This window comes from Bubalus kerabau, chromosome 17 (assembly GCF_029407905.1).
Source record: "Bubalus kerabau isolate K-KA32 ecotype Philippines breed swamp buffalo chromosome 17, PCC_UOA_SB_1v2, whole genome shotgun sequence".
Lineage (NCBI taxonomy): Eukaryota > Metazoa > Chordata > Mammalia > Artiodactyla > Bovidae > Bubalus > Bubalus kerabau.
In genome coordinates, this window is record NC_073640.1 from 65,091,680 (window position 1) to 65,113,145 (window position 21,466).

Below are 21,466 nucleotides of genomic sequence, written 5' to 3' on the forward strand. Positions count from 1 at the left end.
TTATACAGTGGAAGTGAGAAATAGATTTAAGGGCCTAGATCTGATAGAGTGCCTGATGAACTATGGAATGAAGTTCGGGACATTGTACAGGAGACAGGGATCAAGACCATCCCCATGGAAAAGAAATACAAAAAAGCAAAACGGCTATCTGGGGAGGCCTTACAAATAGCTGTGAAAAAAAGAGAAGCGAAAAGCAAAGGAGAAAAGGAAAGATATAAGCATCTGAATGCAGAGTTCCAAAGAATAGCAAGAAGAGATAAGAAAGCCTTCCTCAGCAATCAATGCAAAGAAATAGAGGAAAACAACAGAATGGCAAAGACTAGAGATCTCTTCAAGAAAATTAGCGATACCAAGGGAACATTTCATGCAAAGATGGGCTCGATAAAGGACGGAAATGGTATGGACCTAACAGAAGCGGAAGATATTAAGAAGAGGTGGCAAGAATACACAGAAGAACTGTACAAAAAAGATCTTCACGACCCAGATAATCACGATGGTGCGATCACTGACCTGGAGCCAGACATCCTGGAATGTGAAGTCAAGTGGGCCTTAGAAAGCATCATTAAGGAAATAAAAAAAAAAAGAAAGCATCACTACGAACAAATCTAGTGGAGGTGATGGAATTACAGATGAGTTCTTTCAAATCCTGAAAGATGATGCTGTGAAAGTGCTGTACTCAATATGCAAGCACATTTGGAAAACTTAGCAGTGGCCACAGGACTGGAAAAGCTCAGTTTTCATTCCAATCCCAGGCAATGCCAAAGAATGCTCAAAGTACTGCACAATTGTACTCAACTCACATTCTAGTAAAGTAATGCTCAAAATTCTCCAAGCCAGGCTTCAGCAATACGTGAACTGTCAACTTCCTGATGTTTAAGATGGTTTTAGAAAAGGCAGAGGAACCAGAGACCAAATTGCCAACATCCGCTGGATCATGGAAAAAGCAAGAGAGTTCCAGAAAAACATCTATTTCTGCTTTAATGACTATGCAAAGCCTTTGACTGTGTGGATCACAATAGACTGGAAAATTCTGAAAGAGATGGGACTACCAAACCACCTGACCTGCCTCTTGAGAAATCTGTATGTACGTCAGGAAGCAACAGTTGGAACTGGATATGGAACCACAGAGTGGTTCCAAATAGGAAAAGGAGTATGTCAAGGCTGTATATTGTCACCCTGGTTATTTAACTTATATGCAGAGTACATCATGAGAAACACTGGACTGGAATAAGCACAAGCTGGAATCAAGATTGCCAGGAGAAATATCAATCACCTCAGATATGCAGATGACACCACCCTTATGGCAGAAAGTGAAGAGGAACTCAAAAGCCTCTTGATGAACGTGAAAGTGGAGAGTGAAAAAGTTGGCTTAAAGCTCAACATTCAGAAAACGAAGATCATGGCATCTGGTCCCATCACTTCATAGGAAATAGATGGGTTAACAGTGGAAACAGTGTCAGACTTTATTTTTTGGGCTCCAAAATTACTGCAGATGGTGACTGCAGCCATGAAATTAAAAGACGCTTACTCCTTGGAAGGAAAGTTATGACCAACTTAGATAGCATATTGAAAAGCAGAGACGTTACTTTGCCAACAAAGGTCCCTCTAGTCAAGCCTATTGTTTTTCCTGTGGTCATGTATGGATGTGAAAGTTGGACTGTGAAGAAGGCTGAGCGCCGAAGAATTGATGGTTTTGAACTGTGATACTGGAGAAGACTCTTGAGAGTCCCTTGGACAGCAAGCAGTTCCAACCAGTCTTTTCTGAAGGAGATCAGCCCTGGGATTTCTTTGGAAGGAATGACGCTAAAGCCGAAACTGCAGTACTTTGGCCACCTCACGTGAAGAGTTGACTCAATGGAAAATTCTCTGATGCTGGGAGGGATTGGGGGCAGGAGAAGAAGGGGACGACCGAGGATGAGATGGCTGGATGGCATCACTGACTCGATGGACGTGAGTCTGAGTGAACTCCGGGAGTTGGTGATGGACAGGGAGGCCTGGCGTGCTGCGATTCATGGGGTTGCAAAGAGTCGGACACGACTGAGCGACTGAACTGCACTGAACTGAGCTTCTTTGGCTGGCAATACTGTGTTTTCTGTCATTCTGATGTGTCAGGAGGACAATGGGTTCCTTGGGATCATGATTATGGGTAAGTGTAAACAAACCCGTTCAGAAGTTAAGAAGCTTATCAAGTCCAAAGAAACAGCATTTCAGGAAAGAGACAGAATAAACAAACAAAAGGACTATGCCTCTTACCTCGGAATGAGTCATTTCTGACTCCTTGCTTTCCTCTTCCTCTGGGCTTCCTTCTCACGTAAGATCAGTCTTGGGAAGTGACCCCTGAATGTTGAAAATAGACTGTTCAATACCTAGAAAACCACACTGAGCTCTCTATAACACAGCCCCACACAAAGGGAGGATCACAAGAGGTACAAAATACAATCCTCTACGGCCACTGACACAGCAGGGATTCTGGAACACAGACTCAAACGTGGTGTTTTTAGTTTTATTCTTTTCTTCAGAACTTGCGGCCCTTCCTGTGAAAACCACACGTTCTAGGCTGACCCTCCCCTTCAAACCGTAGGCGAGACTCTGACCAAACTCCATACAGATACAGCCTCCTTCACTTCTTCGTGGATCAGGGACTTAGGGGTTGGGCAATGCAGGACTTTAAGCAGCGGTCTCCACAAGTTAGAAGGCAGAACTCCCAGAGAAGGACGTGGACTCTAGAACGATAGTAACAGGAAGCGGATGTGGACCCCAGGGAGCCGGCAGCTAAGATGAAGGACTTCAGAACTTCTCACGGCGATACGAGGACATACACTGGGGACGGGAAAATGGAGACGGTAGTTTGAACGTTCACAGAGACCCCGGAAACCCACGTGTGAAAGACAAAAGGCTGTGGGACTAGGAATCGGGTTTTAAACAAACAAAACTCAGCAGGACACTCTGTCACTCATTTAAAAGCAATTCCGGGTCTGCAGGATACTGCGCACGCGCGGGAGGATGATCCGGTACGGAGGCAGGTGAGTGCGCTACGCCGCGGCCAAGGAGAGGCGTCGTAAGGTAGAAGGTAGGACGAGGCCACAAGCGCAGGTACGTAGGGGAGGGGCCAGTGGGGGTGGAACCTTGCCTCCCCTCAACCCCACTCCTGTCAATTTTGGGTCTGTTGGTCCTTCTGTCCAGTTGTGCTTCCTTTCTCTGCCTTTTGATGCCTTTAAATCTCTTGGATTCCTTCTGGAGCAGAGCTGCTTCTTGCCTGTTCTAACTAGTGTTTCAGACAATTAAGGCAAAAGAGAAAAATTTTGAGAGGTGTCTCTATGGGAAGCCGAGGTGTTTTCAGCAAGTTGAAAAACGGGGAAAATTCAAAAGCCCTTTGTGTGAGTGTGTGAAGATGGGTGTCTCCTCAGTGACGAAAAGAAGAACGTAATCACTTCAGCAGCAGCCGCAACAACAATTAACAGAAGCAATCTGTGTATCAACAGACTCTGGCAGGAGTAACTTCTGTGGTTATGTTATAAACAACAATGTGGGTTCCGGTCTCCCTCTTTCTTTCTGGACTCACTTCCTAAGAGAAAAGCCAACTGCCCTGTTGTAAGCAGGTCTCTGGTTACAGTTTCCTCCCAACGGTTCATCTGAGTGATTCAATTCAGTTCAGTCGCTCAGTCGTGTCCGACTCTTTGGGACCCCATTGAGTCAGTGATGCCACCCAACCATCTCATCCTCTATTGTCCCCTTCTGCTCCTGTCTTCAACCTATCCCAGTATCAGGGTCTTTTCTAATGTCACTTATTCGCATCAGGTGGCCAAAGTATTCGAGTTTCACCTTCAGCAACAGTCCTTTCAATGAATATTCAGGACTGATTTCCTTTACGATGGACTGGTTGGATCTCCTTGCTCTCCAAGGGACTCAGAGTCTTCACCACCACAGTTACAAAGCATCAATTCTTCAGTGCTCAGCTTTCTTTATAGCCCAACTGTGCCATCCGTACATGACTCCTGGAAAAACCATACCCTTGACTACACGGACATTTGTTGGCAAAATAATATCTGTGATTTTTAATATGCTATCTAAGTTCGTCATAACTTTTCTTCCAAGGAATAAACGTCTTTAAATTATATGGCTGCAGTCACCATCTGCAGTGATTTTGGAACCACAAAAAATAAAGTCTGTCACTGTTTCCATTGTTTCCCATCCATTTCCCATGAAGTGTTGAGACCAGATGCCATGATCTTAGTTTTCGGAATGTTGAGTTTTAAGCGAACTTTTTCACTCTCCTCTTTCAGTTTCATCAAAAGGCTCTTTAACTCTTCTTCGCTCTCTGCCCTAAGGGTTGTGTCATCTGCATTCCTGAGATTATTGGTATTTCTACCAGCAATCTTGATTCCAGCTTGTGCTTCATGCAGTCCAGCATTTCTCATGATGTACTCTACATATGAGTTAAATAAACAGGGTGACCCATGCTTAGGGTGGGGCCAAGAGCAATGCCAATAATAGGATCACACAAGACCTTGCTAGAGCATGAAAGGTGACACACAGAGCACACCCCGTGGAGAATATTTTGCGAGGAGAAATATTCAGTGGCTTCTCTCCCAGTGGGTGTGCCCGAATCCCACCAGCCTCGCACCACAGATCAGAAACACAGCTCAGAAACAGATCTGGGGCTCTATTCCACCAACCAGGGAGAGGTATCACCACAGAGAGGGCAGTGAAAACCACAGAGCAATTGGGAAGATCCCCTCAATATCCAAGGCAAGCTCTGGTCATAGTAATCCAATCAAAGCCCAGATCGAGGGGATAAGGGCACAAACCTCTGGATCAACTTCACCCACCAAGTTGCAGACACCAGACAGAGGACTAACTGGGCTCCTGTAGCCGTCAAAACAGAGATCACAGACAGAAAACTGGACAAAATGAGATGGCAAAGAAATAGGTTATATAGAGGAAAGCAACATCAAACCCTACAAGAACCACTAAATGAAGAGAAGATAAGCAATCTAAAAATTACTTCTTGCTTTGAGTCATCTTAAGTGAAGACACCGGACGTTTTCACAAATCGTAGGCTCCTGATAATTCTTTAATCCACTTCTTTTCAAACATGTTTCTGAGAGTGCTCTATTAGATGTTTCAATCTAAAAATCATAAATGATAGTGACAGAAAACGAATCAGAAACTGAGGACACGTAAGACAGTGTCCGAGGAAGTGGATTACAAATAAGATAAACTAAATAAAGTGCTAGTTCTTAAGAAATTAAATAAGAAGAGAGCCTTTTAAAAATATGGTTGAAACACAGGCAAGTGTACTCATAGCTCTGTGGAGACCAAAGTGGTACAGAAATCAATAGAATGGGGAAGACTGGAGATCTCTTCACGGAAATTGATATACCAAGGGAACTTTTCATACAAAGATGGGCACAATAAAGGACAGAAATGGTATGGACCTAACAGAAGTGGAGAATAATTAAGAAAAAGTGACAAGAATACAAGGAGAGATATACAAAAAAGATCATAATGACCAATATAACCAGGATCGTGTGATGACTCAGCTAGAGACAGACATCCTGGAGTTTGAAGTCAAGTGGGCCATGGGAAGGATCACTATGAATAAAGCTAGTGGAGGTGATAGAATTCCAGTTGAGCTGTTTCAAGTCCTAAAAGATGATGTTGCTCAAGTGCTGCAGACAGTATGCCAGCTAATTTGGAGACCTCAGTAGTGGCCAAGGACTGGAAAAGGTCAGTTTTCATTCCATTCCCAAAGAAAGACAATGCCAAAGAATGATGAAACTAGTGCACAATTGCACTCATTTCACATACTACAAAAGTAAGGTTCAAAATTCTCCAAGCATGGCATCAACAGTATATGAACCGAGAATTTCCAGATGTTCAAGCTGGATTTACAAAAGGCAGAGGAACCAGAGATTAAACTGCCAACATCCGTTGAATCATAGAAAAAGCAAGAGAGTTCCAGAAAAACATCTACTTATGCCTTATTGACTACGCCACAGCCTTTGATGGTGTGGATCAAAATAAAGTGGAAAATTCTTAACAAGATGGGAATACCAGACCACCTTACCTGCCTCCTGAGAAATCTGTATGCAAGTCAAGAAGAAACAGTACCGGAGATGGAACAATGGACTAGTTGCAAATTGGGAAAGGAATATGTCAAGACTGCCTATTGTCACCCTGCTTATTTAACTTATATGCAGAGTACATCATGCAGGAGCTCTAAGCTCGGTCCCTGGGTTGGGAAGATCCCCTAGAGACGGGAATGGCTACCCACTCCAGTATTCTGGCCTGAAGAAGTCCATGGATTGTATAGTCCATAGGGTCACAAAGAGTTGGTCAGAACTGAGTGAGTTTGCAGGTGATGAAATTCCAGTTCAGCTATTCCAAATCCTGAAAGATGATGCTGTGAAAGTGCTGCACTCAATATGCCAGCAATTTTGGAAAACTCAGCCGTGGCCACAGGACTGGAAAAGGACAGTTTTCATTCCAATCCCAAAGAAAGGCAATGCCAAAGAATGCTCAAACTACCGCACAATTGCACTCATCTCACACGCTAGTAAAGTAACGCTCAAAATTCTCCAAGCCAGGCTTCAGCAATATGTGGACCATCTTGATGTTCAAGCTAGTTTTAGAAAAGGCAGAGGAACCAGAGATCAAATTGCCAACATCCACTGGATCACAGAAAATGCAAGAGATTTCCAGAAAAAACATCTATTTCTGCTTTCTTGACTATGCCAAAGCCTTTAACTGTGTGGATCACAATAGACTGTGGAAAATTCTGAAAGAGATGGGAATGCCAGACCACCTGATCTGCTTCTTGAGAAATGTATGCAGGTCAGGAAGCAACAGTTAGAACTGGACATGGAACAACAGACTGGTTCCAAATAGGAAAAGGAGATCATCAAGGCTGTATATTGTCACCCTGTTTATTTAACTTATATGCAGAGTACATCATGAGAAACTCTGGACTGGAAGAAACACAAGCTGGAATCAAGATTGCTGGGAGAAATATCAATAACCTCAGATATGCAGATGACACCACCCTTATGGCAGAAAGTGAAGAAGAACTCAAAAGCCTCTGATGAAAGTGAAAGTGGAGAGTGAAAAGTTGGCTTAAAGCTCAACATTCAGACAACGAAGATCATGGCATCTGGTCCCAGCACTTCATGGGAAATAGATGGGAAAACAGTGGAAACAGTGTCAGACTTTATTTTTCTGGCTCCAAAATCACTGCAGATGGTGACTGCAGCCATGAAATTAAAAGACGCTTACTCCTTGGAAGAAAATTTATGACCAACCTAGATAGCATATTCAAAACAGAGACATTACTTTGCCAACAAAGGTTCGTCTAGTCAAGGCTATGGTTTTTCCTGTGGTCATGTATGGATGTGCGAGTTGGACTGTGAAGAAGGCTGAGCGCCGAAGAATTGATGCTTTTGAACTGTGGTGTTGGAGAAGACTCTTGAGAGTCCCTTGGACTGCAAGGAGATCCAACCAGTCCATTCTGAAGGAGATCAGCCCTGGGATTCCTTTGGAAGGAATGCTGCTAAGCTGAAACTCCAGTACTTTGGCCACCTCATGGGAAGGGTTGACTCATTGGAAAAGACTTTGCTGCTGGGAGGGATTGGGGGCAGGAGGAGAAGGGGACGACCGAGGATGAGATGGCTGGATGGCATCACTGACTCGATGGACGTGAGTCTGAGTGAACTCTGGGAGTTGGTGATGGACAGGGAGGCCTGGCGTGCTGTGATTCATGGGGTCGCAAAGAGTCAGACACGACTGAGAGGCTGATCTGATCTGATATGATTGACTTTCACTTTCACTTTGCATCATGTGAAATGTCGGGCTTGAAGAAGCACAAACTGGAATCAATACTGCAGGGAGAAATATCAATAACCTCAGATATACAGATGACACGACCCTAATTGCAGAAAGCAAAGAGTGCCGGGGTCCAGCCCCGGCTGATCCAGAGTATTCGAAGCGGGGCCGACGTCGTGAGGATCAGGATACAATAACTTCAATTAGATATTAATTAGAGATATAAAGAGTAATAGAATGAAGATAGCTCAATAGGGAAATTCAGTGGAGAAGAGTCTGAGTAGCTTGGTTTACGCAGGAGACCAATAAAACTTCAAGACAAGAAGTTTGCACCACTTACGTAGGCCACAGGCGTCCTTCTGTTCTCCTGAAGGAGAGGAGGCACTGAGGCCTCCCCAGTCGGATCTTAGAAGCCCAGGGATAACTAGTAAGCATGGTGGGTTTCGTGCTCCAGATGGAGACTCAGCCAGAGTTTGAGAGAAAGAGAGAGAGACATGGGGAGACCAGTATTTCAAGGAACTGATCCCAATTCTTTATTTTCCAGAGTCTGTTTTTATACACTGAGATGTTATGCAAAAGTCACGTGGGGACAGCAGTCCTGACTTTTATTAAAGTCAAGTGCTTCATACAAATGTATACAGAGGTATTAGGGGTGTTACATCATCTTCTGGCCAGGGGGCCTGCTGACAATTTAAGACCCTCTCCTTGTGACAGCGGTCAGTCAACACTTATTTCTCCAGGGGTGATTATTCTTAAAACAGATGCCACCCAAATAACGTTACATTCCTATAGGGTGAGGGTGTAGTGGGTTTTAATTAAGGAAAGAATTTACTTAGCCTAAGGTCTAATGTGATTAATATCAAAGGTTAATACTTATTTCTTCTATATATTCATTAATGTGTATAAGGGCAGGGGATGTGGAGACTTAGCAGTAAGCATTTGCTCAACAAATGAAAAACCCTTCACCAATACAATTTCTAATCAGCCCACTATACTTATACTAATGCTTTTCTAACTTCTCTAAAGAACCTGTTTTTAGAAGGTTTAAAGCATCTCATGCCTCTCACTGTTGGGAGGCTGTGAGCAATCACATGTGGCTGGACAAGCCTGTCAGGCAGGCTAGAGAACCTTCAGAGGAGTTTGTAGGTTGAAATACTCTTGTCACACCCAGGAGTTTTTATTAACTGGAGCTCTAAGTTAACTCCTTCTCCAAAAGAGGTGGTGGGGAACAGCCCCCCCCCCCCCTTAAAGTCAGAGGTGTAGGTGAGAGCACAAAGTAGTCAAGTAGGCAGGCTCTGGTTATGGGGGTAGATGCTCGAGGATTTCCAGGGGGACTCCTGAGGCTCGATCCCGCCTTTGTGTATGTTGAGCCTCCTTCCTCATGACCTTTGCCATGGGTGGAGTGCCTCACGCTGGCCCCCAACAAAAGAGGAACTGAAGAGTGTCTTGATGAAACTGAAAGAGAGGAGTGAAAAAGTTGGCTTCAAACTCAGCATTTAGAAAACTAAGATCATGGCATATGGTCCCATCACTTCATGGCAAATAGATGGGAAAACAATCAAAACAGTGACAGACTTTCTTTTCTTGGGCTGCAAAATCACTGCAGATGTTGACTTCAACCATGAAAGTAGAAAACGCTTGCTCCTTGGAAGGAAAGCTATGAGCAATATAGACAGCATACCAAAAAATAGAGACATTCCTTTGCAGACAAATGTCTGTGTACTCAAAGATATGGTTTTTCCAGTAGTCATGTATGGATGTGAGACTTGAACCATAAAGAAGCCTGAGCATCGAAGAATTGATGCTTTTGAACTGTGGTGTTGGAGAAGACTCTTGAGAGTCTCTTAGACTGCAAGGAGATCACACCACTCTATTCTAAAGGAAATCAATCCTGGATATTCATTGGAAGGACTGATGCTAAGGCTGAAGCGCCAATACTTTGACCATCTGATGTGAAGAACTGATGCGTTGGAAAACATCCTGATGCTGGGTAAGACTGAGGGCAGGAGGAGAAGGGGACGACAGAGGATGAGATGGTTGGATGGCATCACTGACTCAATGAACGTGAGTTTGAGCAGGGCCTGGGAGTTGGTGATGGACACGGAAGCCTGGCATGCTGTAATCCATGGGGTCCCAAAGAATTGGACACGACTGAGTGACGGAACTGAACTGACTGATAGATATAATTGATTCTCTTTTCTATACAGTAGTACAAAATTGTAAAACAGCTATATTCCAGTTAGAACTTTTCAAACTAATTTCTTTATATAATCTAGAAATGTTTATAACTTGAATCAAGTATTAATAATATGGTGCGAAATGTGCTAAGCATTTATGCCAGTTCATTTTAAAATTCTATGAGGTAATTGAATATAGTAAATATTTTTGCATTTTAGAATTGGGGCAAATATATTTAAGATATTTAATAGGAGATCATATAAGGAAAAGAGAAACCTGAGATGTGCAGTCTTTCATTTTCGGGATGTTTTGCTTTCTGTAGTGAAAAAAGTTTTTGAGTTTGAAATTTATTTAGGAGGTCCTTCTAGATCCCAGTGAATAGGAAGTTATAAATCAGAAAACAAAAACCTGTCCCAGTATTCCTAGAAATTTAGCAGTTTGTCTACCACTTCACTCACACATTTTTGCCTGGAGGTACAAAGAAACTTTAAAAGGACTGTCATACAGTTACTCAAAATGGGTACAGTTTTCTTGGACCCCCAAGAAATGGAAGGGCAACCAATGAATGCAGTTTCTCACAAGACAAGAGGAGACTTTTAGTTCACACTGATACATTTCTATGACAGCAGTGGACACAAACCCAGGTTTTCCAAAATCATTTCCACCAAAGATGATCTTCCAAAACCACCTGACAAAGGATGACTTCCTCACTACTCCTTGGACCTCTGATCTGAGTCATCATCTCCATCCATTCATACATACCTGGGAATACTGCTGTTGACTCCATTCTCCTTATACTCCTGGGATCATTCAATTGCTCCAGAAAGGTAATCAGGTCCAGCTTAGAGCCCACAAGACCTGTTCATCAGAGAAAGGAATATTTGTGTTTCAGAGACTCATCAGTGTCCAATCCAATATATGTTCAGTTGAGACAAGAACGCAAGAGACAATGTTAATACAGCCTGGAAAATGATTTCCCCAAATAGTTTTTTCAAATCACCTATATAACACTGACAAATACATAACATCAGATCCTGAGATACTGGTCAAGTACGACGAAGGTAAAGTAAGTGTGTAACTGTGAAATTAAGAAAAGGTGTGCCTCTGGCATGACCCTGAGGGATGGTATGGGGAGTGAGGTGGGAGGGGGGTTGAGGATGGGGAACACGTGTACACCCTGGCGGATGCATGTTGATGTATGGCAAAACCAATACAATCTTGTAAAGTAAAATAATAATAATAATAAAACTAAAAAAAAAGAAAAAATTAAAAAAGAAAAGGTGAGCCTATTTAATACTACAGAGCTTATACAATTACCACTAACCTAGAATGCAGTGATAGGTTCCAGTGAAGGGTGTCAGATTCATGATCTCCAAACAAGAAGATTTAACTCTGGGACCAGGGACCAGGCACCAGGGTTGATCGCTGAAGAGCATTTGTGTAGCAGAACTTTATTAAAGTGAAAAAGAGACAGAGAAGTTTCTGACGTAGACATCAGAAGGGGGTGGAGAGTGCCCCCCTTGCTAGTCTAAGCAAGGGAGCTATATACTTTTTAAATCAGTAATTACAATAAATCAAAAGAATGTCTCAAGGTTTTAAAATTTTTACCAGACCCACTCCCACAATCCTAAAGGAAATCAGTTCTGAATAGTCATTGGAAGTACTGATGCTGAAACTAAGACTCCAATACTTTGGCAAGCTCATGCGAAGAGCTGACTTATTTCAAAAGACCCTGAGGCTGGAAAAGATTGAAGGTGGGAGGAGAAGGGGACGACAGAGGATGAGATGGTTGGATGGCATCACCGACTCAATGGGTTTGAGTAAACTCCGTGAGTTGGTGATGGTCAGGGAGGCTTGGTGTGCTGCGGTCCATGGGGTCGCAAATAGTCAGACAAGACTGAGCAACTGAACTGAACTGAACCAGACCCTCTCCCATAATATAAATTCTAAGATCTCAAGCAGGATACATTTTGTTATATAATCCCTAGTACAAAGTTTAAACCGAGTTTTTTGTTGTATAATCATCAGCTCTCGGCTTAAAGAAAAAGTGCTGTGTCTAAGACACATAAAGACTTTAAAAAGTCATTTTATGTGTCTAAGACCAAGGAATGTAAAGGGAAAGAAGGTATTTGTCTTTTCCTCCTCCTTGAGAATTGCAGACCCCTATCTCCTCCTTGAGAGTCCCAGACCACCTCCCTCCCCCTTCCTCCTCGGGACCCTGGACTTCTTATCAACCTGCCTAGGAATTGACTCTCACAGAAGGAGGCAGAGTACATCAAGGAAGAAAAAGGTTACAAGCATAATGAATTATCCTGAAGCCTTTCTTTCCAAATTCATACATACCCATTTCCCTTAGAAAGGAGAGATTTCAAACTATTGTGGGAATCAGAAATTTTCAGAAACATTCTAGAAATGATGGAACCAAAACCCAGTAGGTAGATAAGGGATTCTGGAAGGAAGCTGTCATCATCCAAGCAGGCCAGCTTCCTAGAGTGCTCTCACATCACGTCCCTGTACAGTGCCCATGGAAAATTTTGTGAAAATTCTGGACCACTGAGTTGAGTCACTGGGCTTCCCAGATGGCTCAGTGGTAAAGAATCTGCCTTCCAGTGCTGGAGATGCGGCTTCAGTCTCGGGGTGGAGAGAATCCCGGGGAGGAGGAAATGGCAACCCACTGCAGAATTCTTGCCCGGAAAAATCCCATGGACAGAAGAGAGTTGATTCTATGTATAATGGCACTTTCAAACTCTGTTCTAAATATCTAAATGGCATGCAGGTGCTAAGTCATCACTGCATTTCCCAACGTCCCTAAAATCCCAACACCAAACCACATCCCAGTGGGAGTGAGGATAGGAGTGACTGCAAATGCTGATCTCTCACAAAAAAGAATATTTTCAACAGTTGAAAGTCTCTGATCGACGCTGAGAATTCATCATGCTCCATAGAAACCGAGGCTGCAGACAACAGAGAAAAGGCTCTGGGACAGAAGGAAGTAGTCTAAAGGGCTGGTCTGCACTATCATAAGAAGAAATAGGAAAAATAAGATGATAATAAATGCCCGGGAAGAAAAATTAGAAGCAGAGAGCTAAAGGCTTGCATATTCTCATTCGGGCATTTTAGGAGGAAAAGCAGACACAGACTGAGACCCAGGACAGGATATTTACCTGAGAAGCTGCCATTTCCTCCTCTTCTTCTCCTGCTCTGTCTTCTCTGGGGATATTACGCTGCAATCGCACTTATGAGTTTTGAGAAAATACCTTGGAGGGCATCAACACAACTTTCTAACCTGCAACCACCGCTCCTACAAACAAGGATTTTGAAAAGCTGAGAAGACCGACCTCTCCTGTCCTCTGTCTCAGGAGAGATTCAGGAACAATCAATTCCTACCTGGAGACCAGCCTGTGAACTCATTTCTTGATTGTTCTCTCCCCATAGAGAGCTCCTAACACTCTGCTCACACAGATGATGTGAGCTGACTGACTTCCGCAGTCCAAATCCAGCTAGACCAACCCTGCTGCCTCTCCTCAGAAAGACTCTGGGGCTCAGCTCTAAGATGGACCAGATGGGCCAGGAGCCACGTCCTTAACCCGGGCCTCTGCTTAGAATCACCTGGAACACTTCCTAGACACCACAGTGATGCTCCCACAGGACCACACAGAACTCTGTTGGGAGGGCATCAGTGAGGTCATTTCTGAAACGGGTCACGTAATCCTGATGGGAATCCAGAAGGAAACCACTTGGCTAAAGATTCTTTCTGAACCATCTCAATGAATACAAATTCCTGGTGGTCAGGTTCCCACTCCAAGAACTTATGAATCTGCAGGTCTACAGTCGGGCCGTGAAAGCAGTCATCAGCAAATCCCTTTTTTTCCTGATGTTTCTTCCCCGAAACCAACGTTCCGGAGTCCTGAGCTCAAAGCCTCACACTCACCACACCTAAGACTTCTCTGTAGGGGACGATTTAGGGCAGGAATTTCTGAGAGAGGTTAAAGCTAGAATCAGGCAGAGAAAACAGGAGTACTTGCAGTTCAGCTTTTACACTTTACCCTGAGTCTTTGCCTCAGGCTCTCTAGGCTGAGTGTGGGTTAATTCATTCAAACCAAGTCAAGGACTCTGGTGAGCACTGTGAGGGTGTTGAAAGGTTGTTGTTCAACCAAAAAGACCCCTGGATTCTTGGCCTCCTGAGGAGAAGAATTCAATCTGGAGCCAGAGATGAGGCTTGATCGCTCAGAGCTTTTGTGTAATAAAGTTTTATTAAAGTATAAAAGAGATAGAGAAAGCTTCTGACATAGACTTCAGAAGGGGTTACATACTTTTAGTTAGTTATTCCAGTTAATCAAAAGAATGTCTGGTGGTTGTAAAGACCTCACTAGACCCACTCCCATAATTTACATTTTAAGACAACAAGATTAGCCAGAAAGTTTTTTTCCAGAGAGTGTCCTCAAGCAGGAAAAAACCACGTTTGTCCTTTCTTCCTCCTTGAGAATTCCAGACTCCTCTCTCCTTGGGGACCCCTGGACTTATGAACCTGCCAAGAAATTGACTCTCTCAGTGTGATTGAACGGGGGTCTGTGGATAGACCCTGAGGTCCAGCAAGACTGCTGGTCTCAAGGAAGGGGTTCATCTAGTGCATGTGCTCACAAGACTGGCTGGTGTGAGCTCAAGGACCTGCAGGCTGCCTGATCCCCAGACAGATGCTGAGGCAGCAACATCATGGAGCAGTTTAGGGAAACTGTCAACAATACTCTGTATCATCTTTCTTACTAGAATCATCCCAGTGTCTAAGTAGTTACAAAATGAGAGAGGAGATACAACCTAGAAATGAGGGAATGTACATGAAGTTATGAGAAGTTAAATCCAGTGAGTAAACTAATTTCCCCATATGCCATCTTTGTGTGTTACCGAACAGTTAATTGCGGTCTCTTCACTACAACCTTAAATAAGGTGGGCGAGGTTGCTGTTGGTGGTGGGTTAACATTTCATTTATTACAACCAACCAAAACAATAAAAGCCATTCACTTTTATGAATAACCATGTATTAAATTTCACACATAGTTGAAATAAAACCTTTTACAATCCGCGGTATGATCCATGATTAAATACAGATCAAAAGTACGGAGAAAGATATTCTTTTGTTGATAGAATTATGTGAGATTTCTGATTTCCATGGCTTACCAAACAAAGACTAGGAAGCACTTAGCAAGCATGATATACACCAATTCCATGCCTTTTCCAGGAAGGGTTTCTTATGTTTCTAGCTTATTACTGTCCTTATTTCAACACTGTCAAGTAATAATCATGACTTGTGTTGATATTATAAAGATACATCAATATTGCAGTGAACTGTCATTGTGTTCTTCTTACAAATGAAGGATATTACTATTGTAACGAACTTCTGTCTTACTTTAATACACGGAAAGACTAAATGATCACTTACTTCATGGCAACCTCCAGATATTTCACGTCAATGACAAACACCTCTATTTAAATGTTCATTGTCCATTTTACATTATGGCATCCTCAATCTTCTAATGGAGATTAGATAGAAATGGTTGCAACACAATATAAATAGGCTAATCTTTAATAAATCATCAAAAACCTATGTTTGCAAACACACTAGGAAGAAAGCATAACGTGGATTATTTGAGTGGTGAATTACATTCAGTCCAAATAACCTCACATCACATCATTATTAACAAGCATATATACATTGCTAAGAACTGTAATGTTCTAACCGTCAACCTTCATCTCACGATTCATGCTAAAATATCCATTTTCGATCTGTTTTAACTATGGAGTGCTCTTGCCTGGAAAATCCCATGGATGGAGGAGCCTGGAAGGCTGCAGTCCATGGGGTTGCTGGGGGTCGAACACGACTGAGCGACTTCACTTTTCACTTTCATGCATTGGAGAAGGAAATGGTAACCCACTCCAGTGTTCCTGCCTGGAGAATCCCAGGGACGGGGGAGCCTGGTGGGCCGCCGTCTATGGGGTCGCACAGAGTCAAACACGACTGAAGTGACTTAGCAGCAGCAGCACGCATATTTACTTCGATTTAACTTTTGATTAAATACCTTTCTATATATTTGTCACGTTGCTCCTCTGTCTTTCATATACCCTTGTATATTCCCATTCTTTCATTAAATTTAAGTTTATGAGGTGAAATATTTGATATATTCCTAGGTTTGCTTTTGGGAATATACATTGGGAAGGTTTCTAATCAGTCTTCAGAATTTATTCAACAGCAGACTGTTCAGAATCCACAGAAAGAAAACAAGTGTAAGATATGTGGGAAAATATTTTACATTGGTTTCTTATATGAACTTTTGTGTTTTCTGATGCATGTTTGGACCAAACTCTTCCATCACTTGTTCCATTACTAGGGTTTCTCTCAAGTGTGTGTTCTCAGATGTTTAGTGAGATTACTACTATGACTAAAGGCTTTGTCACATTCTGTACATTTATAAGGTCTCTCTCCAGTATGAATTCGTTGGTGTTGAGTAAGATGTGAGCACTGAATAAAGGCTTTGTCACATTCTTTACATTTATAAGGCTTCTCTCCAGTATGAATTCGCTGATGATAGCTTAGCTGTGAGTAACAGATAAAGGCTTTGCTACATTCTGTACATTTATAAGGTCTCTCTCCAGTATGAATTTGCTGATGATAGATTAGATGTGAGGAACAGATAAAGGCTTTGCTACATTCTGTACATTTGTAAGGCTTCTCTCCCATATGAATTCGCCAATGTTGAATGAGGTTTGAGTTGTGGTTAAAGGCCTTGCCACATTCTGTACATTTATAAGGTTTCTCTCCAGCGTGAATTCTCTGATGTTTAGTAAGAAGTGAGCTATGGTTAAATGCTTTGGTACATTCTGTACATTTGAAAGGTTTCCTTCCTGTATGAATTTTCTTATGTCTACGTAGATGGCATGAGTTACTAAATATTTTCCCACATATCTTACACTTGTTTTCTTTCTGTGGATTCTGAACAGTCTGCTGTTGAATAAATTCTGAAGACCGATTAGAAACCTTCCCATATTCAGTACAAGTTCTCTCTTCAGTACAAGTACTCTTATCTAGAGAAAAACCTGACATTTGATCAAAGGTATTTGTACATTCATTACTTTTAGAATCCTTGTTTGATGATTCGGAACCCTGATGTTTCATAAGGTTTGAGTCTCCTTCAACCCTATACCCATTTTCATTGCCTGAATACCTTCTCAGTCCACCATAAATACTCTTGTAATTATTGGAGCTGGAGCTGTTACTTAAGGTCTGACTCATTTTATTACATAAAGAAGGTTGTTGTGTATTAACCATATCACAATATTTATTGAACAATGATGGCTGGATTATGTCTCCTCCATTATTATCAACATTATACATCTTGGAATGGAGAGAAAATATCCGTTGGGGGAAGAAAAATGACTCTCTTCTCTTGGACCTCTCAAATTGATTAGATAGTGAATTTTCCCACTCATTGTTAAATTGTAGGTGTTCAGACATCCTTGAATGTATGTTTAGTCGAAGCCTACGTTCACAATTGTCTGAATGAGTATTTGCAATAGAGACTAAATTACCTTGCATATTTTCCACGTGTCCTTTTAGAGAATATGTACGTTTCAAAAAAGGATGGAAATCTTTTCTTAAACACTTACACTTCTTGTTAGATGTTGAAGACTGAAGTTGGTGTTTTTCCCAGTTTGACTCACGTTGCTCATTGCTTTTGGCAGTATTGTTAGCATTATGTGTAACTGTCTCCATTTCTTTATGTCCATATAAACATCCTCTCTGTCTTTCATATACCCTTGTATATTTCCAGTCTTTCATTAAATTTAAGTTTATGAGGTGAAATATTTGATATATTCCTAGGTTTGCTTTTGGGAATACATCTTCTAACGCTGCATTCCTTGGCATCAAATCCTGGGTGTCTTGTGGAGACATAGCTGAAAGATACCAAATAACAAGTAATTTTCCCTGCTATTCTCAGTGAATATCTTTAAAGATTTAGAGAGTCTCACTGGGGGAGCTCAGTTTGGAGAGAAGGAGAGCCTCATTCTCTGTGGGAAGAAAACATGGCAACCAGCGTGTGGCAGCAGGACAGAGTGAGACCTGCACACAGGGTGCTGACCCCAGCCCTGCCCACCCAGCCTTAGAGGCATGTCCAGCAATGCAGACAAGGGATGGGTGCTGAAATGTGGGCTTTGTAAAGTGGACCGAGGCAGAGGACTACTGCTGGCTATGAGGAAACATCCTGAAGGGATGGCCATGAGGGAGGAGCTCTGCAAACAAGATGCTTGTGGTGAAGCCTGAACCACAATAGAGCAGAGTGCCATTGGTGAGTGACGCCCAAACAAGAAGCCCATTGCATCCCATGTTCCTTGTGTTGCCCTCTGCTCGTCAAGGACTATAGGACTTTTGAGCCCCCAGCCACGGCCTCCCCCATCGATCTCTTCCACAATGAGCAGAATCCTGTGCTCTGGGGCAGCTTCAGGAGAAGACACCTGTGAGTTGGCCACACACACAGATGGAGCTGAAAGCACAGGTGAAACCCAGGGATAAAGAAGAAAAGCTGAAACCTCTCCTTGGAGCAACATAAGCCATGGTCTTACACTGATGACCGGCCTTGTAACCTCAGCCCCTACAGAGCATCTGAATCAACAACCAGGGCTCTCCCAGTCATGGCAGGTGTAGCTTTAACAGCTGTAGACTTTGGGGGCTCCTACACAAGGGGGCTGGGCCAGGACAGAGCCAGAGCTGCTGCGTAGCACCACAGCGGGTCCAGCTGCACACTCAATGCAATCCCAGGACCTGACTTCACTGAATCTATGCTGGTGACCTTGCGAACACAACATCTGAGAGACACCAGGGCCATGTGCCATCATGCCCATGGTTAAGGTGGTCCAAGACCAGTGCCAACACTACATATCATGAGAGCCTGCAGAACGCATGAGAGGGGACACCAGAGCACACCCTGAGGTGCACATTCCTAGAGGAGTAATACTCAGTGACTTCTCTCTCGGTGGGTGTGCTCCAATCCCACCTGCCTGGCACCACAGATCAGAATCACAGCGAAGACTCAGATCTGGGAGCTCTATTCCACCACGCAGGGAGCAGGCACCACCAGAGACAGGGCAGTAACAACCACAGGACAAGGGGGAAACAGCCCTGAATATCCCCAGCAGGTTCTGGTCACAGTTAACAGCAATCAAAGCACAGATCAAGAGAGGAAAAGGGTACAAACCTCTGGACCCACCTCACCCACCAAGGTGCAGATACCAAAAGGAAGATTAACTAAGTTTCTGCACCCTTCAAAACAGAGACCACAAACAGAACGCTGGACAAAATGAGATGGCAAAGAAATAGGTTATAGGGGAAGAAACAAGATAAAAACCTCCAAGGACCACTGAATTAAGAGGTGATAGGCAATCTAATGATTCCATCTTGCTTTTAGTCATCTTAAGTGGAGACACCAAACACTTTCACAAATCCTAGGTGCCTAGTAATTCTTTAATGCACTTCTTGCCACACATATTTCTGAGAATGTTCTATTCGGTCTTTTGATCTAAAAATCATAAATGATAGTGACAGAGAACTAGTCAGAAACTGAGGACACATAAGACAGTGTCCGAGGAAGCTGAATACAAATAAGATAAACTTAATATAGTACTAGTTTTCAGAAATTAAAAAAGAAGAGAGACTTTAAAACTATGATTGAAAGAGGGAACTCTACTCATTGCTCTGTGGAGACCTAAATGGGAAGGAAATCAATAGGATGGTAAAGACTAGAGATCTCTTTAAGAAAATTAGAGGTACTGGGAATATTTCATGCAAAGAGGGGAACAATAAAGGACAGAAACGGGATGGACCTAAAAGAAGAAGAAGATATTAAGAGAACTTGGCAAGAATACATGGAATAAGTATACAAAAAAAATCTTAATGGCCGAGATAACCACGATGGTGGTATTACTCACCTAGTAACAGACATCCCGGCATCCAAAGTCAAGTCAGCCTTCAAACGCATGATGACCAACAAAGCTGATGGAACTCCAGCTGAGCTATTTCAAGTCCTAAAAGATGATAATGCTAAAGTTCTGCACTCAATAAGCCAGCAAATTTTGGAGACTCAGCAGTGGCCTCAGGACGGGAAAAAGGCAGTTTTCATTCCAATCACAAAGAAAGGCAATGCCAAAGAACGCTCAAACTACTACACAATTTCCCTCATTTCAAACAATAGCAAAGGCTCAAAATTCTCCAAGTGAGGCTTTAACAGCACGTGAACCGAGAGCTTCCAGATGTTCAAGCTGGATTTAGAAATGGCAGAGGAATCAGAGATCAAATTGCCAACATCCCTTGGATCATATAAAAAGCAAGAGAGTTCTGGAAAAACAAATACATCTGCTTTACTGACTACCCCACAGCCTTTGATTGTGTGGATCACAAGAAACTGTGGAAAATTCTTATAGAGATGGGAACACCAGACTGCCTTACCTGTCTGCTGAGACATCTGTATGCATGTCAAGAAGCAACAGTGAGAACTGGACATGTGACAACGGACTGATTCCAAATTAGGAAAGGAGCACATCATTTGTCACCCTGGTTATTTAACTTATATGCAGAGTACTTCATGTGACATACCGGTTTGGATGAAGCACAAATTGGAATCAAGATTTCAGGGAGAAATATCCATAATCTCAGATACACAGATGACACCACCACCACCTTACAGCAGAAAGCAAAGAGGAACTGAGGAGTCTCTTGATGAAACTGAAAGAAGAGGCTGAAAAAGCTGGCTTCAAACTCAACCTTCAAAATACAAAGATCATGGCATCAGTCAGATCGTTTCATGGCAAACAGTGGGAGAAACAGTGGAAGCAGTGAGAGACTTTAAGTTTTGGGATTTGAAAATCATTGGAGATGGTGACTGCAGCCATCAAAGTAAAAGACGCTTGCTCCTTGGAAGAAAAGGTATGACCAACCTAGGCAGCATATTAAAAAGCAGAAACATTACTTTTCTGACAAAGGTCCATCTAGTCAAAGCTATGGTTTTTCCAGTAGTCATGTATGCATGTGAGAGTTGGACCATGAAAAAGCTGAGTGCCGAAGAATTAATGCTTTTGAGCTGTGGTGTTGGAGAAGACTCTTGAGAGTCCCTTGGACTGCAAGAAGATCACACCACTCCATCCTAAAGGAAATCAGTCCTCAATATTCATTGGAAGGACATGGTAAAGCTGAAGTTCCGATACTTGGGCCACATGATGCAAAGAACTGATGCACTGAGAAAGACCCTTATGCCAGGAAAGATTGAAGATGAGAGGAGAAGGGGATGACAGAGGGTGAGATGGTTGCATGGCATCACTGACTCGATGGACATGAGTTTGAGCAGGCTCTGGGAGTTGGTGATGGACAGGGAAGCCTGGCCTGCTGCAGACCATGGATCGCAGACTCAGACTTGACTGAGTGACT

General features: G+C 42.8%; 1 protein-coding gene and 1 long non-coding RNA gene across 2 annotated transcripts in view; both read right to left on the minus strand.

Annotated features, from left to right (window-relative positions):
* LOC129630722 (zinc finger protein 502-like) overlaps positions 1-20,024 on the minus strand; it is a 28,748-nt gene extending 8,724 nt beyond the window's left edge. The window contains exons 1-2 of the mRNA XM_055551219.1: positions 19,975-20,024; positions 16,411-16,916 (exon numbers count right to left, since the gene is read on the minus strand). Of these exons, the coding sequence (XP_055407194.1) occupies positions 16,411-16,916; positions 19,975-20,024 (556 nt within the window). The remainder of the gene's footprint in view (positions 1-16,410; positions 16,917-19,974) is intronic.
* On the minus strand, positions 8,448-13,256 carry LOC129631396 (uncharacterized). The gene is made up of 3 exons (XR_008704023.1): positions 13,164-13,256; positions 10,762-10,857; positions 8,448-9,276 (listed from the first exon to the last, which is right to left on the minus strand). It is a non-coding gene; the product is annotated as an uncharacterized LOC129631396 (long non-coding RNA).
* Positions 20,025-21,466: the final 1,442 nt, after the last annotated feature.